The sequence below is a fragment of the Mobula birostris genome, chromosome 8 (assembly GCF_030028105.1).
Source record: "Mobula birostris isolate sMobBir1 chromosome 8, sMobBir1.hap1, whole genome shotgun sequence".
In the NCBI taxonomy this organism is placed as follows: domain Eukaryota; kingdom Metazoa; phylum Chordata; class Chondrichthyes; order Myliobatiformes; family Myliobatidae; genus Mobula; species Mobula birostris.
The window spans coordinates 10,245,225-10,265,985 of NC_092377.1; the positions used below are offsets into that span (position 1 = coordinate 10,245,225).

Here is a 20,761-nt window from a genome sequence, read left to right on the forward strand (position 1 = left end):
ATCCACATGATGGGTTAGCATCTTCTGGACGGGCTGAAAGGAATGTGGAAAAAAGGATGCCGTCACCTTTTCAAGGCCTCGACACCAAAAATGCACAAAAGCGGGTCTGACTCATTTATAACTGCTACACCTTGATGACAGCCTGTAGAGTTAATTATTATTCAGAGTGTTTAAAATAATTCGCTGCCTATCAGCCTTCGCCAGAGCTCCTGTCTATACCACTTCAGAGCTCTGCGTGGGATGTGTGCTGGAGCGATAGCTCCTGATTTAGGTCCTTTATTGTCACTTCAACAGCCTCCAGTTGTTGAAGAGAAGTCGTTATTAATTAAAACATTGCTGCGGTTCCTCTCTGAATAACAGAGGGCTTGTAAATCCAGGATCTGCTTTTGTATCAGAAGGGAGACATCAGCAGAGAAGGGCTACGGTTAAATTGCAGTGTGGTGGTGAGGTTTACTGGTTCATTGAAGACCCCTGGCTCAATGGATGGCCTTGGACTCTCCATAATGTTCAAGGGCACACACTGTGGCCCATTAACTTCTGGCCATATGGACTGACATCTCATTGGTTCAATAAAAATTGTCCCATTCAAATATACGAACCCATGAAGACTACCTCGCTGTTTTGGTCTCTCTGTAAACCACTTACTTCTTCATATATACACTCACTGTCCACTTTATTAAGTACACCAGCACATCTGCTCATTAATGCAAATATCTAATTAGCCAATCATGCACAGCAACTCAATGTATAAAAACATACAGACATGGTCAAAAAGATCAGACCGAACTTCAGAATAGGGAGGAAATGTGATCTAAGTGACTTTGACCATGGAATGATTGTTAATACCAAGCGGGGTAGTTTGACTATCACAGAAACTGCTGATCTCCTGGGATTTTCACGCACAACAGTCTCTAGACTTTAGAGAATGGTGTAAAAAAACAAAAATATCCAGCGAGAGGCAGTTCTGTGGGCAAAAATGCCTGGTTAATAAGAAAGGTCAGAGGAGAATGGCCAGACTGGTTCAAGCTGACAGGAAGGTGACAGTAACTCAAATAACCACACATTACAACAATGGCGTACAGAAGAGCATCTCTGAATGTACAACACACTGAACCTTGAAGTGGATGGGCTACAGCAGCAGAAGATCATGAACATACACACAGCGGCCACTTTATTAGGTACAGGAGGTACTTAGTAATGTGGCTACGGCGTGTACTTATTGCAATTTACGATATATTTCATGTATTGTATACTGTGCCACAAAACGACAAATTTCACATGTTTCAGTGATTATAAGCCACCTTCTGATTCTGGTTCAGTGAAGGAATATAATTACAATGCATTTGGGAATGTATTTTGATAGTGAAATTGCTATCGGATTTTGTTAATCAGTGGTGACATAGTCCAGATTTGGCTGAGCATTGTGTAGCAGTGAGCCTAACTCTTTACAGCATCAGCAATCAGGGTTCAATTCTTGCCGCTGTCAGTAAGGAGCTTGTACATTCTCCCCGTGACTGCTTGGGTTTCCTCTGGGTGTTCTGGATTCCTCCCACATTCCAAAGCCATATTGGTTAATTACTTGTGGGTATGTTATGTTGGCACCAGAAGTATGGCAACAATTGGCGTCTGCCCCCAGCATATAGAACATGGAACATAGAAGACGACAGCACAGTAGAGGCTCTTTAGCCCAAGATAATGTGCCAACATTTTAACCCACTCTAAGATCAACCTAACCTTCCTTCTTACATAGTCCTCAAATTTTCCATGTGCCTACCTAAGAGATTGTTAAATGTCCCCAATGTATCTGCCTCTATCACCACCTCTGGCAGAGTGTCCATACAGCCACCACTCTCTGTGTAAAGAACCTATCTCTGACTTCCTCCCTGTACTTTTCTCCAATCACCTTAAAGTTATGTCTTCTTATATTAACTATTTCTACAGTGGGAATAGGACACTGGCTGTCCACTCGATCTATGCCTCTTATCATCTTGTACACCTCCATCAAGTCACTTCTCATCCTCCTTTTCTCCAAAGAGGAAAACCTGAGCTCACTCAATCATTGCTCATGTTGGTTGTTCGATAAATTTGCTGTGTCCCATCCAGTACATCTGAATATTTACGTTGCATTTGGGAATGCTATTCAATGGTCCTGTTGTTATCAGATATAGTTAGCCATCAGGTCACAGTTCAGATTTCATAAAAACACTCATGATAAGAGACTTTTGGATAGGAATATGGATGAGAGAGTCTTGATCCAAAACATTGACTGTTTATTCCCCTCCACAGATGCTGCCCGACCTGCTGAGTTCCTCCAGCAATTTGTGTATGTTGCTCTGGATTTCCAGCATCTGCAGAATCTCTTGTGTTTACAGTGATGGATAATTCCACTTGACCATTTTAACTTCCTTAAGTAGAGTGCAACTTGATTTCTTTGAGACTCTGTGGTACCTTTGAATGCACGGTCAGCATTCTCACACTTCAGTAAAATGGTGCCCCTCTAAAGACATGAACACAAAGATCTGAGTTACCCCACTGTCTATACTGAGGATATATCAGCAGTGAACAACTCCTGGGTGGACACAAAAGTTCCTGTCGAAGGACTGTAGAGGTATTGCATCACAGGTAAAGTCCTTTCCAATGCTCAGCACATTTACGTGGAGTGCTGCCATAAGAAAGCAGCATCTACCATCAAAGACCCTCACCATCCAGGCCATGCCCTCTTCTCGCTGCTGCCATCAGGAAGGAGGTACGACACCACAGGGTCAGGAACAGTTATTGTCAAAAAACCATCAGGTGTCTGAACCAGAATAACTTCACTCACTTCAACGCTGAATGATTCCACAGCCTATAAACCCACTGTCAAGGACCCTACAACACATGGTCTCTATATTATTATTTACTGTTTTTATTATTCAACATTTTGTCTTCTTTTGCACTTGGGTTATTTGTCTGTCTTAGTTAATGTATAGGTTTTCATAAATTCCATTGTTTTTCTTTATTTTCCTGTAAATGCCTGCAAGGTAGGACACGGTGACATAGACATACTTTGATAAAAATTTACTGTGAACTTTGAGCATTGACTACTGTATCTACATCTCAGCTGACAATACTAGAAGTTTGCTATTAGCAAATTGGCAGCAAATTTTCTAATCTTAAAAATAGTATCCACAAATAAAATGATATTCCACTGACCATAAAAGCATTTTTGAGAGATAGTATCCTTCTAATAGATCCCTCCTTCTTCAGCCCTTTAACCTCTTCCACCTCTCCCCTCCCAACTTCTTACTTCATCCTTCTCCCCCACCTACCCACTTTCCCCATTATCTGGTCTCCCCTGTCACCTGCCAGCACGCTACCTTTCCCTCAGCCTACCTTCTGCCCCCAGGTCTTAAAATGGCCAACATACCTTAATCCATTTCACCCCCAATAATTTTGGTCACTAATACAGAAAGCTAGAGAGAGAGAGAGAGAGATGGAGAGAGAGGAAGGAGAAAGACAGCGAGAGAGAGAGAGAGAGAAAGAGAGAGAGGCAGAGAGAGAGAGGGGGAAAGAGAGAGAAGGGGAGAAAGAAAGAGAGGGGGGAGGGGGAGGAGGGAGAGGGAGGAAGAGAGAGAGGGAGGAGGGAGAGAGGGGGAGATAGAGAGAGAGAGAGAGAGAGAGGGAGAGGAAGGAGGAGAGTGGGAGAGAGGCAAAATGTTTCCCTTTTTTCAATGCATGCTATGATGTGCACTTAAAACCACCAACACCAGTTAAGTACGTGATAATTAATGGTTAATACCAAGGTTTTTCAGGACAGTCTTGAGGGTTAAGCAAAGAAATTTTTGCTGGCGTTCAGTCATCAAGCACTAAAGCACAGAAACAGGCCCTTTGGCCCATCTAGTCCATGACAAACTCTTAAAATGTTTCATTCCATCGACCTGTACCTGGACTACATACCCTTCCCATCCATGTATCTGTCTAAATTTCTCATAAATGTTGAAACCTAACCCACATCCTCCACTTCCACTGGCAGCTCGTTCCACACTTGCACCAACCTCTGAGTAGAGATATGACCTCTCCTATTTCCCTTAATCATTTAACCCCTTAACCCAGAAACTTTAGTTCTAGTCTTACCCAACCTCAGTGGTAAAAGCCTGCTTTCATTTACCATCTCTATACCCCTCATAATATTGTATACATCTATCAAATATCTCCTCATTCTCCTATGCTCCAGAGAATAAAGTCCTAACCTATTCAGCCTTTCCCTATAGCTCAGGTCCTCAAGACCTGGAAACATTCTTGTAAATTTTCTCTGCACTCTTTCAACTTATTGATATCTTTCTTGTAGGTAGATGACAAAACAGCACATAATACTCCAACGTAGGCCTCACCAATGTCTTATAAAACTTCAACATAACATCGCAACTTCTGTACTCAATACTTTGATTTCTGAAGGCCAATGTGCTAAAAGCTTTCCTTATGACCCTATCAACCTGTGATGATACTTTCAATGAATTATGAAGCTGCATTCCTGAATCCCTTTGTTTTAGCACACTCCTCAATACTCCAAATTAGGCCTCATCATCATCTTGTACAACTTCAACATCCCAACTCCTGTACTCAACACTTCGATTTATGAAATAGATCACATTTGGAAAGCTAAAGATAGTTACGTGTTGACAGTTGCTTCTTGATTTCTGCAGCAGTTTACAATAGCGCTCTTTAAGGCTGAAAATGCATCCGTAATTGAGATTTCAGCTTGACTGAGTGGGAATTGGTGATGACTGTGTCCATTATGTCCAAATATAGCAGTGGGTGACTCAACCATGGTGCCGTTAAGTGGAGCCACTTACCATAGAATATATCCAGTGGAAAAGAAGCTAACGGCAGCCTGGCCTGTTGTTCTGTTTGGGTAATGATGATGAGTTGTCCTCATTTCAATCAGAATGAAGGGAAGGACTGTGGTGTGCTGCAAGGGGAAATAACAAAATAAAGATGTATCATGCTGGGATTGAGAAGTAATAAATATACCTATTAGCAATTCAAATTGGACACCTTGAATAATTGAAGAAAAGGAGGGGGCTGCAACATTGCAATGAGGCGGTCTTTGAATCTGTCTCGTTTGGAAACTTCACGCCCCCACCCCCCCCCTTTTGCGTTGTCAGCTCATTACTGTGATCCCACACCTCAAGGGTCCTCTCTTCAGGCAGTCAGAGGACTGAAAACAGCTCTGTCAATCAGTAGCAGGAAGCTTAAACAGTTCCTGCATTTCTTAACCAGATGTGGCAGCCGTCTGCTGATGTGGAGAGGATGTTTCTTAGAGTGGGAGACTTTAGGACCAGAGGGTACAGACTCAGGATGCAAGGGTGTCCCTGTGGAACAGAGATGAAGTGGAATTTCTTTAGATAAAGGGTGATGAATGTGTGGAACTCACTGCCACAGACGGCTGTGGAGGCCAACTCATTGAATATTTAAAGTGGAGTTTGATCCGTTCTTCATTAGTAGTCAGTGTCAAAGGATATAGGGAGGAGGCAGGAGAATGGGGTTGAGAGGGATTATAAATTAGCCATGGCAGAAGGTACTTGATGGGCTGAATGGCCTAATTTTGGCCTTCTAAGGCTGAGTGAACTAGACTTTTCCTCTTTGGAGCGAAGGAGGATGAGAGGTGACTGGTTAGGTGTGTATAATGATAAGAGACATAGATTGAGTGGAGAGCCAGAGACTATTTGTCAGTGTGGGAATCGTTAATACCAGGGGGATATTTTTAAGGTGATTGGAGGAAAGTATAAGAGGGATATCTGAGGTGAGGTCTTTACACAGAGCAGATGTACCAGGGTGCTGCCTAGATTAGAGAGCAATCCTCATGAGGATAGGTTGAGTGAGCGAGGGCTTTTTTCTTTGGAGTTAAAGAAGACGAAAGGTGAATTGATAGAGATAAACAAGCTGATGAGAAGCATGGATCAAGAGGAAAGCCAGAGACTTTATCCCAGGGTGGAAATAGTTAATACCAGGAGGATATTTTTTGGTGATTTGGGGAGAATATAAGGGGGATTTCAGAGGTAAGTTCTTTATACAGACAGGGATGAGTGTGTGGAATGCCCTGCCAATGGTGGTGGCATAAGGGACATTTTAAAAACTTTTAGATAAGCACATACATATCAGAAAAATGGAGGGATACGTAGGAGGGAAGGGTTAGATTGATTTTAGAGTAGGTTAAAAGGTCAGCACAACATTGTGGGCCGAAGAGCCTGTGCTGTTCTGTGTTCAGAAAGCTTTGGAAGGAAGAGGTAAACTTCCGTCCTCAGTGAACAAACCGGCAAAGTTTCTCATTTCCCAGTGCATGCTGAGTTATTTTGAAAAGGTAGTAATTACACCACATTCGCAGAGCTGGCTGACACTAATGGTGACAGCAGGCAATTAAAGCATTTTTAGCGGAGTGGAGTGAAGTCAGAGTAAAAATGCTAATGCTAAAAAAGGAAACAGAAAGCTCTGGAAACTCAAGTCAGCCATTCCAGCCCATATTTTCAGCTTTCACAAAATTTCCTGTCAACCAGCAAATGCAGGTTTATTTTTCTATCTTCAAAGTTTAAAGTTCAAACTAAATTTATTACCAAAATAGATCTATGTCACTATATACAATCCTGAGACTCTACTTTTGCAGGTATACTCAATACATCCGTAACCATAACAGAATCAATGAAAGACCACACCACAGGGTGACTAACTATGTGCAAAACAAAACAAACTGTGCAAATACAAAAAGAGAAAAGCAAAGAAAATAAAAATAAATACAAAAGCAATAAATATTAAGAACATGAAATGAAGAGTCCTTGAAAGTGAGTCCATAGGTTGTGGGAACGCTTCAGTGATGGAGTGAGTGAAGTTGAGTGAAGTTATCCCCCCTGGTTCTAGAGCCTGATGGTTGAGGGGTAAAAATTGTTCCTGAACCTGGTGATATGAGGCCCTGAGGGTGATTCTCCCACAGGTTCACCAATTAATATTCGGTAGTCTATTCTCTAATCAGCCATTAACTTTGTTACCAGATATTCTCCCCACCTGTCGTAGTGTCAATCTTACCTGCTCATCGAGAGCTGTTCCGCTGTGCTAGCTAGGAAGTGGTGTGTTTAAGGAACATTGGAGGCCATCTATTGGCTGCCATTTGGTGCCACGACAATGACACCAACAGAGTTTAAATCTATTGTGCTGACTGCACCTGGTCCCTTTTTTATTCTTTTTGATTCAGGTGACAGGATTGCGACTGGTGCCGTGGGAACAAAGATAGAGTACTGTGGGAGAGGGTACCCGAACGTACACTTTACATAAGTATTTGTAACGGGCTGTAACTTAAAGGATTTACTGAATGTTTAGTGTCTATCTTGTCCTGCAAATAAATAGATCACTTTGTTAGTGGTAGTCAGTGTCTTCAATCCCCATTTAAACCTAATTCAACACAACACCACCCCACTACACTCAAACCTGATTTCACAGAACACCTCACTTCACTGAAGCCTGATTTCACACACACCTTCAACTTCACTCAAACCTGATTTCACACACCACCCCACTTTACTCAAACCTGATTTCATACACAATCCCACTTCATTCAAAACTGATTTCACACATCACCCCATTTCACTCAAATCCGATTTCATACACAATCCCACTTCACTCAAACCTGATTTCACAAAACACCACACCACTTCACTCAAACATGATTTCAGAACATACCCAATTTCACTCAAATCTGATTTCATACACAACCCTACTTCACTCAAATCTGATTTCATACACAACCCCATTTCACTCAAGCCTGATTTCACACACCACCCCACTTTACTCAAACCTGATTTCACAGAACACACCACTTCACTCAAACATGATTTCAGAACATACCCAATTTCACTCAAATCTGATTTCATACACAACTCCACTTCACTCAAATCTGATTTCATACACAACCCCATTTCACTCAAGCCTGATTTCACACATCACCCCACTTTACTCAAACCTGATTTCACAGAACACCACACCCCTTCACTCAAACATGATTTCAGAACATATCCTGTTTCACTCAAATCTGATTTCATACACAACCCCACTTCACTCAAGCCTGATTTCAGACATCACCCCACTTCATTCAAACCTGATTTCACACAACACCCCACTTCCCTCAAATCTGATTTCAGACACCACCACCCACTTCACACCTTCCTTCTTTTTCTTGGAATCAAAGTCAGGTCTGTTGTCGGTGACATCCTGTATGTTGTGAAATTTGTTCTCTTGCTACAGCTGTGCAGTGTAAGATAGGGTGCTATGGTTGTGCAGCAGTTAGCACAATGCTACTACAGTCCAGGGCGTTCCGGAGTTCAGAGTTTAATTATGGCACTGTCTGCAAGGAGCTTGTACACTGCTATGTGACCACGTGGATTTCCTCTGGGCGCTCCAGTTTCCTCCCACAGTCCAAAGACATTTCTGTTAGTAGATGAATGGAATCCTACCACCAAACACATCTTCACCATGCCCTCACTCTCTGCTTTCCACAGGGATCATACCTTTGTGATTCCCCTGTCCATTCATCGCTCCCTACTAAACTCCCTCCTGGCACTTATCCTTGCAAGCAGCCTACGTGATACGCCTGCCCATTCACCCCCTCCCCAAGGAGACCTTCCAGGTGAGGCAACACCTCACCTGCGAATCTGCTGGGGTTGTCTATTGTGTCCAGTGCTCCCGATATGACCTCCTTTACATTAGTGAGGCCCATCCCAAATTTGGCTCCAACAACCAAAAGCAGAATTTTCTGTTGGCCAAACAGTTTAATTTGCATTCCCATTCTGGTTCCGACATGTCGGTCCATGGCCTCCTCTTTTGCCGTGATGAGGCCACTCTCAGGGTGGAGGAGCAACATCTTGTATTCCGATGGATAGACTCCTACCTGATGGCATGAAAATCGACTTCTCCTCCCAGTAATTTTTTTTCCTCCCCCTCCCCTCTTCTTCAATTCCCCACTCTGGCCTCTTAACTATTCTCATCTCCCTGGTGATCCTCTTCCTCTTTCCCTTTCTCCAGTGGTTCACTCTCCTCTCCTATCAGATCCCTTCTTCTCCTGTCCTTTACCTTTCCCACCCCCACCTGGCTTCACCAATCATCTTACAGCTTTCGGCTATTCTCCTTCCCCTTCCCCCACTTTTTTATTCAGTCATCTTCCCCCTTTGTTTCCAGTGCTGAAGAAAGGTCTCAGCTCAAGACATCAATTGTTTATGCATTTCCATAGATGCTGCCTGACCTGCTGATTTCCTCCAGTTTTTTTGTGTGTGTTGGTTAGATAGGTAGATAGATAGATGGAGTTGATAGACAAATAGATTTAAGACTTTATTCCCTGGAGAATAGGAGAATGAGGGGAGATCTGATAGAGGTATACAAAATGATGAGGGGTATAGATAGGCTTCCTTAATGTTGTTATATCTGGGGGTGGTAGTATGGATAATATCCCACTACCTATTAAATGTTCCCAAAGGCATATATTTTAAATAGCCTCTGCAACCAAGTCTGGCTCCTGTCCTTCACGTATGGTTTGGCTACAAACTCGGCTCTAGTGTCAGAAGAGGAAAGGGCAGGTTATTGTCACCTTAAAACCAGATGTTTTGGGCAGTTGGACTCAGCAGCCATGGGTGGCAGCTCATCTATGCGAAGGAAATTTCTGATCTCAAACCTTCGCTGACTTGCGGCCACACCCATTCATGCGGAAGGCTTTGGGAATAAACGCCGAGGAAAAAACCAGACCTGGCATCTCCAAGGCAGTCCTATGTTGAGTTCAATGCTGACAGGCAATTCCTGTGAAGCCACTAGTGCCAAACTGCATCAGTCTCTGTCATTCCTTTGGGTTTATCAGCTCCATGGAGTAGTCAGCAGCTTGCTCTTCATACAGTATCTTACTGCCCTGGCTAGACAGCTGGGACGCGACATCCGTGGTTGACCCTGGCGAATGGATGGCCTCAAGATAGGGTTAATGTGGATGGGTGAGAATAGGACTAGAAGTCATAATTTAAGGGTGGAAGTTGAAATATCTAAGGGAAATATGAGAGCAAACATCTTCACTCACAGGGCGGTGAGAGCGTGGAAAAGCTGCTGACGGAAGCGATGGATGCAGGGTCGATTTCAACATTTAAGAGAATTTGTACGGGCACTTGGATGGGAGGGCAATGGAGGGCTATGATCCAGATGCAGGTCAAATGACTATCCTCAGACTAGGTGGATCCTGGGGCCTGTTTTTGTGTTGTAATGCTCCGTAACACTATGCTCTGACTCTCACTAGATAGATAGATAGTTAGGTATAGATAGCTGGATAGATAGATCGATAGATAATTAGACATAGATAGATAGCTTGAGCAAAACATGAATTGCAATGTAGTGTTTATGGGCCATTCAGAAATTTGGTGGTGGAAGGGGTGAAGCTGTTCTTAAGATGTTAAGTATGTGTCTTCAGGCTCCTGTATCTCCTTCCTGATGGCAGCAATGAGAAAAGAGCATGTCCCATGTAGTGAGGGTCCTTGATATTGGATGGTGTCTCAATGAGGCTCCACCTTTTGAAGATGTGCTCGATGGTGGGAAGATTGTGCCTATGATGGAGCTGGCAGAAGCTTTGTGCCTGCTCCTACTTTAATTGTTAATGGATTTATGATTGTTCTATAGAGTGAGATATGGAGAAAAGCTTCATTCTGCATGTCAGCCAAACCATGCCACCAGGTACAAGGACAACTTCTACTCCACTGTTATAAGCCTATTGAGTGTTCCCCTAGTATGCCAATTTGGTCCTTTAGACCTCAGAACATACCTCATTATCACCTTGCATCTTATTGTTTACTTGTGCTGCACTTTTGCACTAACATTTTATTCACTATTCTGTGGTTGCTTTTCTCTTTTACTACTCCAATGCACTGAATTGATGAAGTGATCTGTTTGCAAATCAAGTTTCTCACTGTACCTTGGTGCATTTGACAACAATAAACTACATTTTGTTTATTGCTTCAAAGCAGAACTACTTCAAGGTAGTGCAAAGGGAAGGGCAATAACAGAATTCAGTGTTAGAATTACAGAGAAAAGTGCAGCACAGGTAGAAATATAAAGTGTATATCAGTAAACTTGGAAGTTGGTTTATTATTGTCACATGTACAAAAGTACAGTGAAAAAACAGTCCACACCATGAACCTTCAAGACTTTCCCCTCCACGTACCTATCCAAATGCCACACAATGCTGTCTGTTATGCTGCTGGTGTTTAGGGCAGCAATGAAGGTCCACTATCTCTGGTGGTGTTCAGAACTTCCTTCATCATGTCAGTAGTTTCATCTTGGTTTTCATTTCTGTCAGTCATGTAAATTCCAGGTGGTGATTCAGGAATGCCATCACACTCAGATGTAGAAGGAGTCTTCATTACCGTTTCTGGAACAATTCTGTTTTAGCTGAGCCTCTGAACCTGGACGACTCTTAGTGTGGCCTCTACACTTTGACCTGATTGGCATGGGTGACCCTATCAAGAGTCAAAGCACAAGGCCCTGAGTCCAGCCAGCATAGCTCTCCAGGTCATTGAGACATACACGCCTCCAAATTATGACAACACTGTGGTCCACTTGGAGGAAATGCCACATAGGTACAATGAAAAAACAAGTTCTCCTTGTTCAGCCCATGACTCTCCAAGTCTTTCCCTTCCATGTACCTATCCAAATGCTTCTTATATTTGGCAAGTTTACAATATTAAAGAATAACTTCATTTCTATGAGGTACGAAACTCATAGTGTTGCAATGTTATGTTCATTCCACATTGATATATGGAAGCAAATGTTGGACAATATCAAAGCAAAATGAGGGAAGACTCGAAGCTGCAGAAATGCAGTTTCTGAGAAAAATGATGAAAATATCATGGAATGACAAGGTAACAAATGAAGAAGTGTTGCTAAAAGCCAGAATAAGAAGAGAGCTGATATCATCAATCAGGGAGCGGAAGCTGGAATTTCTGGGTCATGTACTGAGGAAAGAGAATCTTGAACATCTTGCATGGACGGGAAAAACTGATGGAAGAAAAAGTCGCAGAAGATAGTGCATGATATTCATGAGTTACATCAAGGGACGGACAGGCAAAAGTTTTGACAAGTTTACTAGAACTGCACAGATTAAAGACAGATGGGAAACAAAGATCACCCATGCCATATGACATGGCACATGATAATGATGATGATGATGATGGCCCACCTCCACCACTTCCTCTGGCAGCACATTACAGATACTCACTACCCTCTGTGTAAAGACGTTGCTATAACACATAGCAGCAGGATTAGGCTATTCAGTCCATTGAGTCTGCTCCACCATTTGATAATCTAACCCATGCACATTTGGAACGTGGGTGGAAACCGGAGCACCTGGTGGTCGTGGTGAGGACAGACAGCAGTGGAATTGAATCTGGGTTGTTGGCACTGCAATAGCATCATGATAACCACAACGATACCATGCTGTCCTGTTCACACTATAGAGGGATGCGTAAGCACTGGAGAGCAAGCAAGGCCATGAGACCATAAGACATAGAATCAGAACTGGCCGAGTTGGCCCATCGATTTTTCACCACCATTCCATCTGATTTATTACCCATCTCAACCACAATCTCCTGTCTTCTTCCCATAACTTTTCATGTCCTGACTAATCCAGAAGCTATCAACCTCTGTTTTAAATAGGCTCAATGACTTGATCTGCACAGCTATATTCACCACCCTCTGGCTAAAGAAATTCCTCATCTCTGTTCCAAATGGATGTCCCCCTCAGTTCTCTTTTAAATCTCTCCCCTCTTATCTTTTATCTGTGCCCTTTAGCTTTGGACTCCCTGGCCCTGGGAATAAGACTGTGGTTGTCCATCTCAGGCATACTCCTCATGATTTTATAAACTACGTGAGGTCATTACTGATTCTCCAATGCTTGATGCCCCTGCCACCCCAGTCCAGGCCATATCCTCATAAATCTCCTCCGAACCCTCTCTAGATTGACAATATCTTTCCTGTAACAGAGAGAGCGAAAATGTACACAATAAAATATAGAACATTATAGGCTATTTGGCCCACAATGTTGTGCTGACTGTTTGTCCTACTCTAAGATCACTTTAGCCATAAGATCATAAGATATAGGAGCAAAATTAGGCCATTTGGCCCATTGCATCTGCTCTGCCATTTCATTATGGGGATCCAATTTTCTCCTCAGCCCCAATCTCCTGCCTCCGTCTCGTATCCCTTCATGCCCTGACCAATCAGGAATCTATCAACCTCTTCCTTAAATATACATAAAGATTTGTCCTCGTCTGGCAAAGAATTCCCCAGATTCATCACTCTCTGACTAAAGAAATTCCTCCTTCAATCCTACATAGCCCTCCATTTTTCTATCATCCTTGTGCCTATCTAACGGTTTCTTAAATGCCCTTGCAACACACATCAAAGTTGCTAGTGAACGCAGCAGGCCAGGCAGCATCTCTCGGAAGAGGTACAGTCGACGCTTTGGGCCAAGACCCTTCGTCAGGACTAACTGAAAGAAGAGCTAGTAAGAGATTTGAAAGTGGGAGGGGGAGGGGGAGATCCAAAATGATAGGAGAAGAGAGGAGGGAGAGGGATGGAGCCAAGAGCTGGACAGGTGATTGGCAAAAGGGATATCAGATAATCATGGGACAGGAGGCCTAGGGAGAAAGAAAAGGGGAGGGGGGGGAAAACCCAGAGGATGGACAAGTAGTGAGAGGGACAGAGGGAGAAAAAGGAGAGAGAGAAAAAGAATGTGTGAATAAGGTACAAGGGGGAGGTGGGGCATTAGCAGAGGTTTGAAAAGTCAGTGTTCATGCCATCAGGTTGGAGGCTACTCAGACGGAATATAAGATGTTGTTTCTCCAACCTGAGTGTGGCTTCATTCTTACAGTAGAGGAGGCCGTGGATAGACATGTCAGAATGGGAATGGGACGTGCAATTAAAATGTGTGGCCACTGGGAGATCCTGCTTTCTGTGGTGGACAGAGCGTAGGTGTTCAGCGAAACGATCTCCCAGTCTGCGTCGGGTCTCGCCAATATATAAAAGGCCACATCGGGAGCACCGGATGCAGTATATCACCCCAGCCGACTCACAGGCGAAGTGTCGCCTCACCTGGAAGGACTGTCTGGGGCCCTGAATGGTGGTAAGGGAGGAAGTGTAAGGGCATGTGTAGCACTTGTTCCGCTTACAAGGATAAGTGCCAGGAGGGAGATCGGTGGGGAGGGATGGGGGGGAAGAATGGACAAGGGAGTCGCGTAGGGAGCGACCCCTGCTGAAAGCAGAGAGAGGGGGGGAGGGAAAGATGTGCTTAGTGGTGGGATCCCGTTGGAGGTGGCGGAAGTTACGGAGAATAATATGTTGGACCTGGAGGCTGGTGGGGTGGTAGGTGAGGACAAGGGGAACCCTATTCCTAGTGGGGTGGCAGGAGGATGGAGTGAGAGCAGATGTGCGTGAAATGGGGGAGATGCATTTGAGAGCAGAGTTGATGGTGGAGGAAGGGAAGCCCCTTTCTTTAAAAAAGGAGGGTATCTCCTTCGTCCTGGAATGAAAAGCTTCATCTTGAGAGCAGATGCGGCGGAGACAGAGGAATTGCGAGAAGGGGATGGCATTTTTGCAAGAGGCAGGGTGAGAAGAAGAATAGCCCAGATAGCTGTGAGAGTCAGTAGGCTTATAGTAGACATCAGTAGATAAGCTGTCTCCAGAGATAGCGACAGAAAGATCTGCAAAGGGGAGGGAGGTGTCAGAAATGGACCAGGTAAACTTGAGGGCTGGGTGAAAGTTGGAAGCAAAGTTAATGAAGTCAACAAGCTCAGCATGCGTGCAGGAAGCAGCGCCAATACAGTCGTTGATGAAGCGAAGGAAAAGTGGGGGACAGATACCAGAATAGGTTTGGAACATAGATTGTTCCACAAAGCCAACAAAAAGGCAGGCATAGCTAGGACCCATACGGGTGCCCATAGCTACACCTTTAGTTTGGAGGAAGTGGGAGGAGCCAAAGGAGAAATTATTAAGAGTAAGGACTAATTCCGCTAGATGGAGCAGAGTGGTGGTAGAGAGGAACTGGTTAGGTCTGGAATCCAAAAAGAAGCGGAGAGCTTTGAGACCTTCCTGATGGGGGATGGAAGTATATAGGGACTGGACATTCATGCTGAAAATAAAGTGGTGGGGGCCAGGGAACTTAAAATCATCAAAAAGTTTCAGAGTGCGAGAAGTGTCACGAACATAGGTAGGAAGGGATTAAACAAGGGGGGATAAAATGAATTTGCTGCTACTACCACCTCTTGCAGGTAAGTTCACATACATGTCAATTTCTGTGTAAAAATCTTACCTCCAACATCCCACCCTTATGCTTTTTCCAATCACTTTAAGATGATTCCTCCTGCCATTAGCCATTTCCACTGTGGGAAAAAGTCCCTGGATTTCCACTTGATCAATGCATCTTGTCATCTTGTACACCCCTACCAAGTCACCTCTCCCTATCCTGGTTAGACATGCTCTCTAGTTCAGGAGGTATCCTGGTAAATCTCTTCTACACCCACTCTAAAGCTTCCACATCCTTCCTTTGATGAAGCAACCTGAACTTCAAACTCACAGTGTCAATGTAAAATGATCTCCTCCAAGATCATTCTAACTCTTCCCTGACACACAGTCCTCCATTTTTCTTTCATTCATGTGCGTGTCTCTTAAATCTCCATAATGCAGCCAACTCTCCCACTGCACTTGGCAGTACGTTCCATAATACTCAAAGTTCTAAATCATTTTTGTGTTATTTTATCAAAGATGTTCTGAAAGTCCACCCAAGACACAGCAGCTGGCTCAGCCTGATCTATTCCACATTTTCAACCTCAAAGAATTCCAGTGGATTTACTGAAGATGATTTTCCTTTCATACATTTTTGTTGACTCTGCCCTATTCTTTTATTATTTTATGTGTGGCCACTCACCACTTCCTTAATAATAGGTTCCTGCATTTTCTCTGCTGTTGTTAACAGACAATAAGGTCTATTTTCTCTCTCCTTTACTTTCAAGTTCAAGATTCAAAATTCAAGATTCAAGATTGTTGAACATCATTTCCAGTATGCAAGTGTAAAAGAGAACAAAATAATTGTTACTTTGGATCAGACGCAGCTTAATAAAAGCCCACGATAAGATAAAGAACACAAAAATTTAAAAAACACATTAAATGCATATAAATACATAAGTTAGCTTATACACATAGATTGAAGTGATGCTAAGCACCGGGGTGTCTGTGTATAAGGTGATTCTGACAAGAAATGATAAAGTAGTGGTGGTTGGGGGTGTGGAGGGATGGGTTAGTGGGTGGAGGTGTTGATCAGCCTCACTGCTTGGGGAAAGTAACTGTTTTTGAGTCTGGTAGTCCTGCCATGGATGCTATGTAGCCTCCTCCCTAATGGGAGTGAGACAAACAGTCCATGAGCAGAGTGGGTGGTATCCTTCATGATGCTACTGGACCTTTTCCAGCACCTTTCTGTATATATTGTCCTTGATGGTGGGCAGGCTGGTGCCGGTGATGCATTGGGAAGTTTTGACTACCAATTGTAGAGCCTTCCTGTCCACCACAGTGCAGTTCCTGTATCAAGCATTAATTCAGCATGTTACGATGCTCTGTACTCCACATCTGTAGAAGGATGTGAGTATAGATGTGCATTGTCCAGCTGTCTTCAGCCTCCTCAGAAAGGAGAGATATTTTCTTAAGTAGAGTTACATTTAATCACTTTCGTCCAGTGACAAACCTTTTAGAATTTTAATGGTTGGGAAATGATAACCATGTTTTAGGGTTAGGGTTCGAGTCCATTATCTCCGTCAAATCCCTGGTGCAAGTGATCAAATCTTGGGAATTTATCAATTAGCCTGCAGGGTATGGGGAGTGAGGAAGGAGCTTTCTCCACTTGAAAATATTAACTGTACTGGATGGGAGAAAATTGGTAATAGGTTTATTATTGTCATGTGTACCAGGATACAGTGAAAAGATTGAGCTTGGCTGCTACCCAGACAGATCATTCCATACACAAATGCATCAAGGTACAAAAGGCAAAAAACACTAAATGTAGTGTGTAGTTATTACAGTTACAGAGAAAGGGCGGTGCAGGTAGACAAATAAAGTGCAAGAGCAGTGATTAGATGAGATTTTAGCTCCCATCAGGGTCTTTTTGCCCTTACAGTTTCTCAGTTCTATCCATACTGACTCTATATCTCCTGATTCTATGTCTCCCCTTGTAAGTGACTGAATTTCATTCCTCACCAACAGAGCCACCCCACCCCCTCTGCCAACCTGTCTGTCCTTTCGATAGGATGTATATCCCTGAGTAGCCATTTCCTAGCCCTGGTCCTCTTGCAGCCATGTCTCTGTTATTCCCACAACATACTTGCCAATTTCCAGCTGAGCCTCAAGCTCATCCAATGGTTTTATTTTATTTTATTTTATTTTACCAATGGCAAACCTGACTGCCAGAACGCTGGTTCCCCGTCTGTTAAGGTGCAACCCGTCCCTTCTGTACAATTCATCCTTACCCCAAAACAGATCCCAGTGGTCCAAGAATCTAAATCCCTGCTTCCCGCACCAGCTCCTCAGCCACACATTCAGATCCCCTATTTCCCTGTTCCTGCCCTCACCAGCACAAGGAACTGGAAGCAAACCATTGGAGATAACCACCCTCGAGGTCCTGCTTTTCAGCCTTCTTCCGAGTTCTCTGAAGTCACCTTGCAAAATGTCTCTCCTCTTCTTCTTACCTCAACAACAATAGCAGGTATTTCTGGGAATAATACAGAGGGTGCAGGATCAGTTCATTCCAAAGAGGAAGAAAGATTCTAAGAGGAGTAAGGGGTGACCGTGAATGACAAGGGAAGTCAAGGACAGTATAAAAATAAAAGAGAGGAAGTATAACATAGCAAGGATGAGCGGGAAGCCAGAGGATTGGGAGACTTTTAAGGAGCAACAGAAGATAACTAAAAAGGCAATACGGGGGGAAAAGATGAGGTACGAAGGTAAGCTAGCCAAGAATATAAAGGAGGATAGTAAAAGCTTCTTTAGGTATGTGAAGAGGAAAAAATTAGTTAAGACCAAAGTTGGGCCCTTGAAGACAGAAACGGGTGAAATTATTATGGGGAACAAGGAAAGGGCAGACGAGCTGAACAGGTACGTTGGATCTGTCTTCACTAGGGAAGACACAAACAATCTCCCAGATGTAATAGTGGCCAGAGGACCTAGGGTAACAGAGGAACTGAAGGAAACTCGCATCAGGCACAAAATGGTGTTGGGTAAACTGATGGGATTGAAGGTTGATAAATCCCAGGGCCTAATGGTCTGCATCCCAGGGTACTTAAGGAGATGGCTCTAGAAATCGTGGATGCATTGGTAATCATTTTCCAATGTTCTATAGATTCAGGATCTGTTCCTGCGGATTGGAGGGTAGCTAATGTTCTCCCACTTTTTAAGAAAGGAGGGAGAGAGAAAAGAGGCAATTATAGACCAGTTAGTCTGACATCAGTGGTGGGGAAGATGCTGGAATCAATTATAAAAGATGAAATAGCAGCATATTTGGATAGAAGTAGCAGGATAGGTCTGAGTCAGCATGGATTTACAAAGGGGAAATCATGCTCGACTAATCTTTCGGAATTTTTTGAGAATGTAACTATGAAAATGGATATGGGAAAGCCAGTGGATGTAGTGTACCTGGACTTTCAGAAAGCCTTTTATAAGGTCCCACATAAGAGGTTAGTGGGCAAAATTAGAGCAAATGGTATTAGGGGTAGGGTACTGACATGGATAGAAACTTGGTTGGCAGACAGGAAACAAAGAGTAGGGACTAATGGGTCCTTTTCAGAATGGCAGGCAGTGACCAGTGGGGTACCGCAAGGCTCGGTGCTGGGACCGCAGCTATTTACAATATACATCAATGATTTAGATGAAGGGATTAAAAGTAACATTAGCAAATTTGCAGATGGCACAAAGCTGGGTGGCAGTGTGAAATGTGAGGAGGATGTTATGAGAATGCAGGGTGACTTGGACAGGTTGGGTGAGTGGGCAGATGCATGGCAGAAACAGTTTAATGTGGATACATGTGAGGCTATCCACTTTGGTGGCAAGAACAGGAAGGCAGATTACTATCTGAATGGTGTCAAGTCAGGAAAAGTGGAAGTACAACGAGGTCTGGGTGTCCTTGTTCATTAGTCACTGAAAGTAAGCTTGCAGGTAGAGCAGGCAGTGAAGAAAGCTAATGGCATGTTGGCCTTCATAACAAGGAGAGTTGAGTATAGGAGCAAAGAGGTCCTTCTGCAGTTGTACAGGGCCCTGGTGAGACCACACCTGGAGTACTGTGTACAGTTTTGGTCTCCAAATTTGAGGAAAGACATTCTAGCTTTTGAGGGAGTACAGCATAGATTCACGAGGTTAATTCCTGGGATGGCAGGACTGTCATATGTTGAAAGATTGGATCGACCGGGCTTGTATACACTGGAATTTAGAAGGATGAGAGGGGATCTGATTGAAACATATAAGATTATTAAGGGATTGGACACGCTAGAGGCAGGAAACATGTTCCCGATGTTGGGGGAGTCCAGAACCAAAGGCCACAGTTTAAGAATAAGGGGGAGACCATTTATAACGGAGTTGAGGAAAAACTTTTTCACACAGAGGGTTGTGGTTCTGTGGAATGCTCTGCCTCAGAAGGCAGTGGAGGCCAATTCTCTGGATTCTTTCAAGAAAGAGGTAGATAGAGCTCTTAAAGATAGTGGAGTGAAGGGATAGGGGGAGAAGGCAGGAAAAGGGTACTGATTGTGGATGATCAGCCATGATCACAGTGATGCTGGTGCTGGCTCGAAGGGCTGAATGGCCTACTCCTGCACCTATTGTCTATTGTCTATTACAGGCACAGGGCTAGAGAGAGAGAGAAAGATTAATAATAATAATACCAATAGGGTATTAATGATAGGACAATCTATAATAACTGTCCAGATATAATAATACAGGATTAATAAGCAAGAACAACTTATGAAATAGGTACAGCCATCCCAAACACAGGTAATGTACAGAAATCAATAAGTGAAAAACACTAGAAATACGTTGAATTAAAAGAAGAAATTGAAAGACTATGAAGCTACAACTGGTATCATCCCAAAGTCACTACACAATGGTATTACACAATTGGCCTAAACAGTAATATCTATGTGAATCTCCACAAAGCCACAATACAAGACATGACCAGAATAGCCTGAAAGTCCCTAGCAACTGAGAAATGAGTGTACTTAGTTATGCCCATATCAAAGGATTTACCAGCTCGAGCTGAGAAAAAATATTAAATAATAATAACTTATAGCGCAAACACGAGGAAATCTGCAGATGCTGGAATTTCAAGCAACGTACATAAAACTTGCTGGTGAACGCAGCAGGCCAGGCTGCATCTATAGGGAGAGATACAGTCGACGTTTCGGGCCCAGACCCTGACGAAGGGCTCGGCCTGAAACGTCGACTGTACCTCCTCCTAAAGATGCTGCCTGGCCTGCTGCGTTCACCAGCAATTTTTATGTGTGTAACTTATTTATAGAGCACTTTTCATACAGGCAATATAATTCAAAGTGCTTTACAATGGGATAAAGTGCAAACATTAAAATAAACAATAAAAAATGTTTATTAAAATAACTAGGTTTTGAGCTGGTGTTTAAAAGTGTCAACTTGAGTCTGTATCCTTTATATTTTTAGGTATTGAATTTCGCAGTTT

General features: G+C 43.3%; 1 protein-coding gene across 1 annotated transcript in view; it reads right to left on the reverse strand.

Annotated features, from left to right (window-relative positions):
* aig1 (androgen-induced 1 (H. sapiens)) overlaps positions 1-20,761 on the reverse strand; it is a 252,410-nt gene that overhangs the window by 40,233 nt on the left and 191,416 nt on the right. Inside the window, exon 4 of the mRNA XM_072267002.1 lies at positions 4,833-4,948. Coding sequence (XP_072123103.1) covers positions 4,833-4,948 — 116 coding nt within the window. The remainder of the gene's footprint in view (positions 1-4,832; positions 4,949-20,761) is intronic.